The 13,299-nt window shown below is 45.5% G+C and overlaps 1 protein-coding gene across 12 annotated transcripts in view; it reads right to left on the bottom strand.

The window, feature by feature from the left end:
• Positions 1 to 13,299, bottom strand: part of LOC134564799 (muscleblind-like protein 3) — a 92,028-nt gene that overhangs the window by 10,305 nt on the left and 68,424 nt on the right. For 10 of the 12 annotated variants that reach the window (XM_063423999.1, XM_063423995.1, XM_063423994.1 and 7 more), the window contains 4 exons: positions 12,540 to 12,776; positions 4,904 to 5,054; positions 2,626 to 2,661; positions 464 to 558 (listed from right to left, as the gene is read on the bottom strand). In XM_063423999.1, the coding sequence (XP_063280069.1) occupies positions 464 to 558; positions 2,626 to 2,661; positions 4,904 to 5,054; positions 12,540 to 12,776 (519 nt within the window). The remainder of the gene's footprint in view (positions 1 to 463; positions 559 to 2,625; positions 2,662 to 4,903; positions 5,055 to 12,539; positions 12,777 to 13,299) is intronic. The other 2 variants (XM_063423998.1, XR_010083655.1) reach the window with 2 other exon arrangements.

The raw sequence follows: 13,299 nt of genomic DNA, 5'->3' as shown, positions 1-13,299 counted from the left end.
CAATTTTGTGGTAGGGGGAGGCCACTTTGTGTTTCCACTTCCACTTTCCAGCCCAGAGAGGACATGCCAAAATACCACAGGGAAGGATGCTCAGGGTGGTATTTCTGCTTGAGACTGAAAGCAGAAGTGCTGCAGGTCTTGTGTGACTGCGCAACTTGCACGGGCGATTCACAACCCGTTTTTTGAGGACCCGGGGGAGGCGTGTTTTTGGAGGAGAGCCTGCGCCCCTGCCAATCGCCCATCCCTACGCTCCAGCCGGGCTTGTGCCCATCCCGCAGGCGGCAGGAGCGGCCCCTCTCGGATCCCCGGCCACACGCACGCACACACACACGCACACGCTGCCTCTGTGCGCCCCAGCCTGCGCCGAGCCGGGCGGGACGGCGCTCGACCCCGCGTGGGATCCAGCCCTCGCCCGGTCCTCAAGATCTGAACACGTGAAAGAAAGCCATTGAAAGGGCCAAACCTGATTGGCGGTAGCTGTTGCAGCGAAGGGGACGCTGGTGGCAGGAGTTGTTGCTGCAGACACAGTGGTGGGCGTAGCACCGTGCATCATGGGCACTTTCGGAAGGGAACCATGGAAGCGACATACAGGAGGGTGGAGCGTATATATATTTTGTTTGGTTGGTTTTATGTAACCATGGCAACATGTGGTGGATTTGGGGGCGTGGCAGGAATCACAGCAACAAGCCATGTGACATCATCATGAAGGACACATCGGGGCGCAGCATGCAATCACAGTGCAAAGCAAGACAGCGTTGGGAAAAAAAATAAACAAGAGAGAAGGGGAAAAGCCAATTACAATTATAATTAAGGAAAAAACCAAAACATTCTCAACACTTAGTACATTTATAAGCAGAACAATGATGTATTAGACTCCGAGGGCCAAATTTCCAAAGGGGGGAGAGGATGGGTGTGCTAGCAAAAGCCCACGTCAGCTCGCACCCATGGGGAGTTAGACACAGCCAGTGCACGTTCCTTTGGGTGGGGACATTTTGGCAAGCGCACCCTCCCGCCCACCTAGGAAAGCTTGCCCCCTTCCTTCCCCACCCGTCCCCGCCAGCAACCAGAGGTACATGATGCACTTTGCAGCGGCTGCCGCAGCCCTTTCACCAGGTTTTCTCGCCTCTCTCTAGCAGGGACAATGTTTCGGCACGGGGCAGAGCTGGAGGCACGGCTGGCAGACTGAGCTATCTCCATACAAATTCAGCATGCTTCCTTTCCACGCTAATTCCACAGGATTTGGCAAAACTCCCCTCTTGCAGGGTGGGGGGGATGGAGAGGGGAAGGGACAGGGAGGGGAAAAATACACAAATGCATCTGAACAGCTACAATTTGCAGGAAGAGCATCCAAAAGGAGAACACAGCAGCAGGGAGCTTGGCAGCCTCCTGAAGCTGCATGTCCCGCAGAGCAGAGTGCTGGAAGGGATGCCCTGGTGCACACACGGGCATCCCCCAAACCCAGGGGCAGTTTGTGGGGCTGAGGAGCCCACAGGAAGGCCCAGCCATCCCCACAAACATGCGGTGGGGAAGCAGACTTGCCTTCCCCTCCATCCCAGCAGCCACAGCCAGCCCCAGGAGGGAAGGAGCATGTGCCTGTGGCTGGGCACACTCCGGCCACAAGATGTTGGAACGTGTGGGTTGGGGTTTCCTACAGGCAGAGATGTATTTGAGAGACTCCTCGTCATGCAAGCAATGTGTCCTCCCTGTACTATAGGGATAGGCAGGTTCAAGAGCAGGGTATTTAGCCATTCATGCCAAAGCTTCCAGACCTGCTCTTGGAAAGCCCTGCACTCCCGACAGGGCTTCTGCCTCTCTCCCTCTGGCTAAAGCAGGCACACACCTCATGCTAGTAGTCTTGCATAACCTTGGCTAGAGGATGAAAGCTCAGCTTTCACCCACCCTGCTGTGCCCAGCAGCTGTAGACAGAGGGGAAGGTCCTCCAAGGCCTGCAGAGGTTTCATCAAGACCCAGATGCTGAGCCTGAACAGAGTAGATCCCTGCAGCACTAATGAGCATGTACTTACTGCCTCTGTGCATCCCACATGCACCTGCAGTGGCACCTCCTATGATCTCCTGTACCTGCACACCTAACACTGCCCTACAGAGATGACTCTCCAGCCAGTCCATAATCCAAACCCTGCCTCTCTCGCTGTACAAGCAGCACTCTGCTCTGGCAGAGGAGCTGACCCCAGATGTGTTCCTCCTTAGCACCTTTGTTAAACCAATCTCCTAAAATATGCTCAGAAGGACAACTAAAACTCCAATGTTAAATCCACCTGTTGCTTGATACTAAATAAAACAAAAATAAGCCAACAGGATCCTCCCACTTCTATTTCCTTGTATTAGATGACTTAAATGGGTTGTAAAGACATTTAAGGGACAGATTCTTGTCTCTGAAGAGGAACTAAATATGGGTGGGAACACATCACCTTGGATTCTCTTATTGTAAGTCACATGAAACACTGCATTGCACAGAAATTAAAAGGGATACAACCATTTAAGCCTCAAAGAAGACAGAGGATAGACAGTCACACCACTCAGCCATTCAGGTTCTCACTGATGCATACTAACTTGCAGTCTCTTTCAGATTAGGAAAAGTTGAGAAGTTTGTGTAGAAAAACCTACCAACGCTTGCAGTGGGTGTCATGCACAGAACTGACCCTGCACACCATGCATTGAAGCGTGGAAAGATGAACAAAAGGGATATTTCATTAGTGAAGCTTCAGTGTTAGATATCACTTTAACTAAAAAGCAGCTATTCTCTTAGCAGCATTCAATATTTAAGCACATGCAATCAGATTCTGCATATTGGTACATCAATAGTTTAAACTCAGTTTTAAGAGATCATAGCAAACCAAACGAATTCTTTAATTCTTGTGTAGTAGAGAATAAACTCCTCTCACCTTGGTATTAAATGATATAACTGATCCCACAAATCAGGGGTGTTTAGGTATTGGGTATGGTGATTTCTTTCTGATCATGTCAACAGAAAACAAATTGCCCTTGGAAAAATGTCACACTCATGTTAAAATTGACTTTCCAAAAGCAATTTACTCCCGCAAGCAGGGACTCTGATTCAAAGTCTCTAGTTTAAGCTGAAAGAGACATTTATCTATCTGGACACGAAAAAATTGCAGTGGTGATGCCATTTTCAAGAGACAGCCTGACTCCCCCCTGCCATGGCAACCCACAACGTTGATCTCTCAACAAGAGGAGATACTAAGAAAAGCAACAGCTCCCTTCCCCTCCCCACAGCGAGAGCTGCGACGGACCACCTCTCTGATTTGCCTTCCTGAGCACTGCCAAGGCCAAGCCCAGATCTGCAGTCTGATGTGTAACATAAATTCATCCCAGATCCCTCCTCTGACTGGAAATTTGCCGCTCTGCCCAGCATTAATGTCTTCAGATGAGAGCAGGTGCCAGTAAGCAGCTCTGTTATGCATCAGCCCTGCATGTAATTTCATTGCCATGAGACTGGCACCACAGCACAGCAAGGGCTGGGTACAGCTGATCTGTGGTGCTCCATCAGAAATGCGTGTCCTTACATCAACTTTGGCAACTGTGACCTTGAGGAAGAGGAGCGCGTAGCCAGCTGGGGGACTTGGCATTCCCCAGGGTGTCAATGTTTCCTGAAGTATTTCACTTGGCATCTGTCAGAGCTGTGGTAAGGTCAGCTCAGCCCAGCCCATCCTCTCCAATGCTTTGCTGAGCACAAGGTAAGAGGCTACTACTCCATCTTTCTACATAAGAATCCGCTTCCCTGGAAGAACATCTTGGTAGCTGCTGAGTTCTGAGTGTTTCCAAGGGTTCTCATAACAGAAAGGCCACACTAGGTGAGGGTTTAGGTCCCTGCTCCTTGGACCCACACTCCACCTGAGAAAGTTTGCTCTCAGGACAGGATTGTCTCTAAAGCTTTTCCCCTCACCCCAAAGAACAACAGCACCAAGGTGCAGGTCCACTGTACGTCAACCTCCAGGGGTCAGCCCAGAGAAACACTCTGGGTATTTTTGTAAATATCATCTGACAAGTAAATACGGCATTAAGCATTAAAAACACTGGGCATTAGTTTTCCTATGATGTTCTGAATGATCATAATGATACGAAAATATGAGCTATTAACTCTAGAATATTCCTAATTCAGCCACTTATAATACTTCCCACTCCAAGCAGTTTTTGTTTTTAATTTGTCTGCAGTTAATTGGCCAGTCAGAAGTCATTCACGTCTGCCACATTAATATTTCCAATCCTATAAGAATTACTGAACTGCATCTTTCAATTTAACTCTGAGACTTTAAAGGTACAATAAAAGCTGGGAGTTAAATTGCTTTTAAAAAGCTCAGGATATTGTACTGGTCAAAAGACAAGGAAGAGGGAAATATATGCCTTTAAAGAGGATTACATAATTTGTATTTACTAAAGACTAACCATTCCCTCTGTAAACATCACAGCTGCTGCAATATGTAGGTCAGTGAGATACAAGCTCAGGGAGCTGCCTACAGCCTCAAGAGAGCAGGCATAGGGGTCTATGAGGCATTTTAACATGAGTCCAAAAGAGTGCTACACAAGAGTCAAAGAATTAATTTGGGATTAACCAGTTGAACCGTAAGGAGGAAAAACAGAAAGTATGAATTCAAGAAACATGCAGACATTTTTCTTAGTCTGACTGCTTAAAAAAACCCCAAACCACACAAAAATGGCTAAGAAGGATCTTTACATGTGAAAAGCTCTTAACTGTAGTAGATGAAGGGAAAAAAGTCAAACAAAAGATGTTACTTTTTCATCCATTTTTAACATGAAACTCCAATACTCTTTTGCTAAGGACTCTTATGAAACTGCTCATTATCTGAACACCGAGCTCATAAAATAAACAACCATGATGGTGAGAGAGCAAGGAGACACTTACCTGTAGGGATGAATGTAGGCTGTTGCAACTGCATGTTGGCTAGAGCCTGTTGGTAGTGGAAAACGCTTGGGTTAAAGACTGTGGTGGCACCATTGTTTTTTTCAAGTGCTGGCCTCTTTGGTAAAGGTTGAAGTGCACCAGGCGGCAGGGCCTGTGGATAAGGGAGTCATTAGAGACAAGAGGAGTAAATAAAGGTGCCCAGATGTGGGTCAAGCATGCAATAAATAATAGGGGGTCTTGGCTGCAAATCACCTGCAACTATCAACTTTTAGCGAGACAGGAAGGAGAAGAGCAGCTAAGTCACAGTACGAGTAGTAAGTGAAACAACAGCTTCACTAGGTAAGCAATTAGTAAATGCACCAGAAGGAGGGGCAGAGTCCAGAAAGAGAAGGGATGCTAAGGAGCTTTTCAGCAGGACTGACTTGGGTATACAGGGAGAAAAAAGCACTGGGAAAAGGAAGGGGAGAGGTGATCACCTGGACAGGATTCTACAAAGAGCAGTTGCAGGCAACAAGCATTAAAAACCCCAAAACAAACAGGAAAAATATAGTAGATGACTATTTAAAACCCAGGAAGATTAGCATAAGCAACAAATGCCATGGAAAAAAAATGAATGCTTGCCTCTGGTTCAACACCTGCCTACATGTATGTGTGCATGTGTGGAAGCGTGGACAGTGTGCAGCCAACCCATGTGTCCAGATGGTAAAGCTGTAGCTGTTGCCAGTTACACACATAACATTACATTCACAGTAAAACGCATTTCCACTTGTTAGCAGAGAGGCTGAGCAACACAGTCAAGACCAGGCCTGATTCTCCACTACTCACACCAGAGGCACAGTCCACTACCAGCAGATTTGGACCAGCTCCCACTTTATAGAAGGTGGCCTCCCTCAAATACTGCTCACTCGTTATTAACAGTGGGAAAAGCCATTGATAAGCCCCTTCTTTTCATTCTGTCACACCACTGGGCTTCTTCCAGCCTGTCAACCTGTTTCATGATCAGCCTTGGTAAAAAGCATTAACCCAACTCAGGAACTTTTCTCAGTGAGTTACTCATCATTCATCCAAGCATGTCTCAACAGCAAAGTAGTATGTCAGGTTCTTAAGAGACAGGAATGTTTCTAAGGATTTACAGCTTTTCATTGTACCCAAGTAAGAGCATTTTTTTCTCCACACTGTGATGGAAAAGGGTCCTTTTTAATTATGCCCCGCAGTCCTTTTGGACGTAGCACTCCCATTGACGTCAATGAAATTTACGCACGTGGAAGTCATGCAGAATCAGGTCATTTCTGACTAGCTGTTAGTCTGTATTGTGTAGCAAAGCAATGGCTGAAAAACAGGGTTATAACTCCTACTTTTAGTTTAACAGGTCACAAATGAATGGTAGGTAAAGGAGAAGGCTTGGCTAATGAAGGGTTAAAGCTACAAACACACAACACTCGGAAGAAAGGACACAAGTAAAGAGATTTTAAAGCGTTATGAAGATCAACACACAACAGAATGTAAGTGAAAGCTTGCAACAGTTTGTCGCCATCTAGAAACAGGTTTCACTTTAATCTGCTATAGGAGACTGCTCATCTGAGAAATGTTGAGCAACATACTTCCAGGCAAACACATTACTACATCCCATCTCTACTCACATGGTTGCTTTTGACTGGTTTTACTATTAAAAAAGAAAATTAAAAGAAATTGCATTTGCAAAACTTCCCTCAGACATGCACACATCCTTTGCCTATGCTAGTGGGCGTCCGTTCTCAGCATTAGGATTTGATCTTCCCAGATTTTTTCTGGCTGACACCAAAAGACAGCAAAGATGGAACAATATTCTCAGACACAGATACCAAAATCTTTTACTTATGATCCATATTTTAGGATGATGTACGAGTTTTCATTTCTACATAAGCTTTAATTGGTATCTGTGTTAAATCTGCCTGTTACCTACAACTTGTCTATTTAATGATGGCTACGTGAATGTTCCTCCAGGAACGGCACAGATCTGCAGCTTACAGAGTCTGGAGTAGTTTCATGTACATCACAGAGGTTTTACAGTTTTACAGTGACTGAAGAACTTGCTACTTAATTCATGCTCCTTATGGTACCCGATTGCTAAATAATCCTTTTCAGACACTTCCAAAATCTGCCTCAGAAGAAGAATGTACTAATTATAGCAAAGCAACTGTGCTAGGCACATAATGGACTTTTGACTCCCTGCTTCTTGGCCAAAGGCTGTCACCACCCCAAACCCCACAGTGGTAGTGCCAAAAGCCAAACAGCTGAAGGCTTCAAGACCTTGCGACCTTGCCGTGATGTCTCAGCACATCATAGGACAATTCCCAAGTCTAGCATTGCATCAGAGGGCGTCAGCATACAGATGCCAGCAGACCTCAGGGATGTCAAGACACATCAGATTATCCCATCACCTCTCCAGCACCACCCTCGCTCCTAACCTGCTACAGCCCCTTGGGAGCAAGGGAAAGAAAGGAGCTATGCCAGCCTCACTGTTGCTCCCTGATCAGCAGCCAGGTACAGAAACACAAATAAACGCAATATTTCCAGAGTGTTCTAAAGAAACAAGCACTCTGCAGCAGCTCTTGTACCACCCGAAGTCCAGCCTTCCCACATGGGGTCTGTGGCAGGGTAGCTAGGAATCCATCTTGATCTGCTTATGGTTTGACCCAGCTCTGCGGGTCACCCCTCCACCTCAGCAGCCAGAGTAGTGCTCACACAGGGTACATGAAGATGTGATCCTTGTGTTGCCAACTGGTCTTATTTTCCATACCAAGGCGTAGGAGGCCCAAGGAGACAGAATGATCTGGCTTTGGCCCTCCTCCAGCCTGCGTGCTGAGGTAAGATCCTCAAGCCAGGAGCACACTCACTGAAAAGTCCATCTATATTGCCTTAAAGAGGCATTAAATTTGCAGAGGATGAAGCTGGACCAATACAGCTTCTGCAATGGGATCTGGCAGGGACACAGGATCAAGCAAATGTCTCTCATTTGACACCGGCTACAATTTTGTATCACCTGCAGGAATTGTAGCAGCTGGAGGGGATACAACATTTCTTTCTTGCATCATGTCCTGGTTCTGACAGAATCCCACAAACAGAATATACAAAAGGCAACAGAGACTCCTCAACACCAAATTCTGTAGCCAGTGTCTCCCCACTGCAGCAGAGGAATTAAATCCTCGTATCAAAGAATTTACTTGATGAGTTTACCTCATCCAGCTACCTGTGCTTTCCCTCTGGACAAGCTCTGACCACCAGAAATATACAGCAGCAGTTCTGGACAATAACTTTTTCTGACTTTGTTTTTTTCCTATGTGTTTGTGTGCACACATGGGTATGCAACCTTTGCAACAGGATCTGACCATCTGCACCAGTGAAAGGGTTAATTCAGTTCAGTATCCATGTGATAGTCCTTCACTGATCCAAATGAACAATTTCCACTAATTAAATGCCAGGCAGCCTCCCATTTTAGGGCTGGGAAAGCTACATTCCTGCTTGAATGAGCATCTGAACAAAGAGGCTTGTGCCACTTCTCTGCATGGCATGGAATGCAATTCTTCAGCAAGACTGACAGATAAAAACACACGGCATGCCAAAGTCAGAATTTCCCATGTGCTGGTTCACAAACCTCTCGTTATTTTTTGCAAGACATGAACTGTATTAAATCTTTGCAACAAACTATTTAATTGCATTTCAAAGTTCTCCTCATATCTCCTTCTTCTGGGGCAGGATCGCACTTCCACCCTTCTGCACCTAGCAAAGAGGGGCTGTGTCTGCTGCCAGGTATGACAAACACAGAATGATCTGAGAAAGGGCAGAAGTAGCACCTGTTCCCTGGCAAGCAGCAGAAGCAAAATGAGCAGTTTCTTCTGAAGATCATACATGCTCTTATCAGTCATGAAGGGTTCAGAGGAGGTGACATATTCCAGGGAGTGGCTGCAAACCTTTTGATGTGTCAGAGCAGAAAGACTTGTACAAGTAGCTTCTCTCATAGGATTTATTCAGTGGGGGAGTAGTTATGGGCTCTCCCATGCTCTGCCTGACCATGTCTCCTCAGAGTGGGGGCTCTTGGAGAGGGCAGCAAGGCACTATTCTGTTGGCAAGTCCTGCCTGCGCTGGCTTTGGGGCCGTGTTTGTGTCAGCCGTGAGCAGAGGAAGTGAGAGGCTGTGACGTCTCTCAGCACCATTCCACCACTGCTGGCAGAAGCTGGGCCCTAGCAAGGCTTCCTTACTATTGCTGCCTAATACTCTGATAAGAAAGCCTCTTGACTACTTAAACCTAAAAACAATTCATTGGAGAGGAAGGGGAGCATATTAGCTTCTCCTCCCTAGCTCTGGGAATGAGAAGCAACATCAGCTTGATGGTTTCACAGCTCTTCTATGTCCACTCTTCCCTCTCCCTGCTATAGCTGGGCAACAGGAGCTCTTTTAAAATGTTTCCCTTATTGTTTGGGAAAACAAGAAGGAGTTGTCTTCTATGGAGCCAGGACTGACAGCACTGTGAGGACAGCTTTTGCCCTACTACGAGCATCATAAAGCCAATTAAAACATATTATTTGAGAGTCATAAAACAATCAAAGACTGTATATATGAAGATAGCTTGCAGGCAGAAGCTTGGAGAGCAGATCCCATGCTTGAGACTGAAGCAAAGGCACCCAGAGTGAGCTCCTTTTGCTGACACTGTCCCACCGGGGAATGGGGGACGAATGACAGAGAGAGCCAGCTGAAGGGACAGCCATCTCTCCAGCTTACCCACTGCATGAGCCAAGTCCCACACTGCACCTGCTTCAGTTCCCAGCACACATCCCCAAGGATGCTGCTTAGTCCTCTTCCCCCTAAATCTCAGTTCTGCTCATTACACAGAACACTCCTGTTCAGGGCAGTTACCAGCATGGCACTGCCAGGTAATGCTGTGATGTTGGGAATACAAAGAAAAGTGACTGGATCTGTCCCAACCACCCAGTCCTCTGTCACTTAAAACACACTGCAGACCTATGAGCTAAATTCTCAAATTCTCCCTGAAACATTGCATTTTGTGATTCCAAAGCTGTCAGTGTGGAAAAACACTTCAAAAGCCAGAGCTGCCTCCCCAAAGATTATTCACTGTCTCCAAAACACATCCAGGCTTCAGGAGGCAAAGCTCGGACATCAATGGATGTTGTGTGGGGCACAGGATTGGCATGTCTGAATGCACACTGAACATTTCTGGCTGGGATGGGCAGTCTCCCCAGGCACTAATACTAACAGAAGGCTTTCATGCAGACTAAGATGGTTACGTGAAAAGCGAGAAGGTGAAAGGTCCAAGTACCAGGTCAAAGGTTGCCTTGAGCGGTCGCTTCAGTGATCTGACAGCTGTCTGAGTCTTAATTAGCAGGCAGCGAGCACATGATGGCAATGGGCCGGGGAGGGGGATCAAGCACAGTAACAAAAACAGCAAGCAGAGGTGTGTCAAGAGAGAGCAACAATTTGGGAAGGCGAAGAGAAAAAAAATTAAAAGGTGAATGCATTATACAATATATTAAAAAGACGAGGCATGCACAACATGGGGTGGCTGGGTAATTACCTGGCCTAGTCGCAAGTCAGTTATTTTGCCTCGATAAGTTTTAAAAGTAAAGAAATGTCATCACAGGACACGTGCTTTGGAGCTTCGTCACTTCGGCTGGCAGGAGTGCTCAGGGATTAGCACCTGCACAGGGACTGGCACTGGGCTCCAGCACACATGCTGCAGCTACACATCATGCAGAGGCCAGCAGAGCACTCATGGAGAGGGAAGGACCACTGGAAAAGGAGGGAGCTTCAAGCACATGCTTAAGTGCTGTCCTGAACTGGGGACTGAGCCTTACCCAGTTCATCCAATGCTACACTGATTTTAGCCAAGCAGGAGTGAGTAAAGCTACTACTTGTGCACATCAAGTAACTGCAGGATTGGGTCCCTCAGAAATGCTGAATTTAGATTTGAAGTAATTCTAAATCCGTTTTAGGATGTAGACCCATAGCCTGGCATCTGTTTTTCCCTCCAAGAAAATGGAGCACCTTTCTTCCCTTTAATAAAGTCATACACCCCCAACAGGTACAGTAAATGCATCAAACCTTGAAAAGTCAATGAATAATGTAGGCTGTTTTGGTAGCAGGGATGATGCAACAAGCCATCAATAAATATTTTAAAGGTTCTAGTTAACAGCATACAAATAGGGTTAATTACATTTTTAAGAGAAGCCAGCAGGATGAATAAAACATGCATTAGCTTTGGTTAAGTAGCAGTGTCCTAGATAATTAGTGAAAAAGTAAGGATTCAATTGTGAAAAACACAAGAGTTTCATTTCAGAAGGTTATACTTTGACAGACCTGGACTCTTATTTCAACAACAATAAAAACAGTAAGAAAACTAATAAATAAACGCTGCAGGACAAATAAACTCTGCAATATAAATTAATTGTTCAAATTACATTCCAGGTAATATTAATGCTACAAGGAGGGCACTAGTTGAATTTCTAGAACTGCCCTGCCTCTGCATTAAATTTCATTGTGGATTAAAAGCAACCTCCTTTACTATCTTAAAAAAAAAGAAAACGGTATTTAGAAAAAATTTAGAGGCCTTAATTCTAAATCAAAGAGGAGGCAAGAGCTTTTTTAATATTAATTTTAAAAAATTTAAGAAATCATGGAAGAGATGGAAGGAACCTCTAAAGGTCAGCTAGAAAAACACCCTGCTCAAAGCAGAGTCAACTACAGTAGCTTGCTTGAGACTTCATTCAGGCAAGTTCTCAGTATCTACTAGGATGGAGAATCCTGTTGCAGTGTTAGACCTTTCTTTGGTAAATAAATTTTTCCTTATGTTTAAATAGAATGTCCTGAATTTCAATTTGTGCCCATTGCTTCTTATCTTTTCATTGGGCACCACAGGGAAGAGTTTCCCTCCAGCCTCTTCACCTCCCACATCAGGAATTTATGCACATGGGTAGGATCCCCTGGGCCTCTTCCCTCCGCAGCACTCTCATCTCTGGAATTAACAGGTCCCATTAAACCAAACTCAACAGAATGGCAAACATTTTTACCAGCTAGGAGTCACCCGGTGAGTCTTCCTTGGCTCATGTTCAGAATATAGATGTAAGTAGTCACAATTCAAATTAAAATGCAGGTGGGACCGTCTCTACCAGGTCCAAAGCATCAAACAGGTCAGGAAGTCACCCTTGTTTTGTGTCTTGTAATTTCACTAAGTCTTGGCAAAGGTATCGGACACAAGTTGGCTAAGCTCAAGCAACTGGTTTGCCGAGAACAGGCCAGGATCTCCCTAAAAGGATATAGTGTGTATTGAGGAAGCTGAACTGACCCCCATGACTCAGCCAGGGAAGGTGTTGGGTGCTGCTGTACTTGCTTTCATGTCACATCACAACGTCACGTCAACAAATGGCTGGCCACCATGTCCCTACCTGGTGAGATGTACTGTGCCACTGTGGGCTGCATGCTGTGACGAGCACAGAGACAGGATGAAGAGATGGGAGGCATCTTGCACATGCTCTCAGCTCTATAGTCAGCCATTTACAAAGCTCTCTACTTTTCCACAAATGACACATGTGACATGTGAAGTCTCTTAGCAATGGAAATGCATCTTGAGAAGAGCTCTACTTACCATTGCAGCTGCAGCTGTCTGGTTCACCTGATGTTGAGCTGCCTTGATTTTGGCTTGCAGGTGTGCAGGGGGATGAAAGTACTTGCATTTCTCCCTAGAGCATCGACCTTTGATGTAATCCATGCAAACTGTAACAGTATTTTCATTTGTGTCTATCATTGCAATATCTATAGGGTGAGCATAGCGGCAATCATTCTCACCACGTGTGCAATTTCCACGCTGAAACTCTCGACAAACCTTAAAAGAAAGTCACATTGTTGAGCAGAACATCAAGTTACTTTTCATTCAGTATTTTCAACACAGAGTATCAGTTCAGTTGGCCACATTAAACCATGTGTATGTTCTAAATCCACACGTCTCTGGGGTAACACATAAATCAACAGACACTGGGGTACTGGTGCTACTCACAACTGCTTCAGGGGATGAAAAAACCCAAAAGGTTAATAAGGCCAATTACCAAATCCAAGTATAGAATTTGTACAGAATGGAAAGTGACCCCAGAAAATCAGTGTCATTTTGATAAAACTTTTGCAGCTCAGGATTCCTCCACGACCTCTAAAGCTCAAATGTTAGTAACTCTGCCATTTGTGTCTCAACTGGATTATGTATTTGTTATGGAGCACACTCTTGGCTAGAACATTTAATTCTAAATGTTACATGCCACTGCTATTTGCAACAAGTACTTTTTCTTAAACACGAGATGCCTCTTTCACATAAATAGTCTCACTGTCCTTCACAATAAAACCCTCACCCTGCCATT

The sequence above is a fragment of the Prinia subflava genome, chromosome Z, assembly GCF_021018805.1.
Source record: "Prinia subflava isolate CZ2003 ecotype Zambia chromosome Z, Cam_Psub_1.2, whole genome shotgun sequence".
Taxonomy (NCBI): domain Eukaryota; kingdom Metazoa; phylum Chordata; class Aves; order Passeriformes; family Cisticolidae; genus Prinia; species Prinia subflava.
This window is presented reverse-complemented; position numbering and strand designations above follow the sequence as displayed.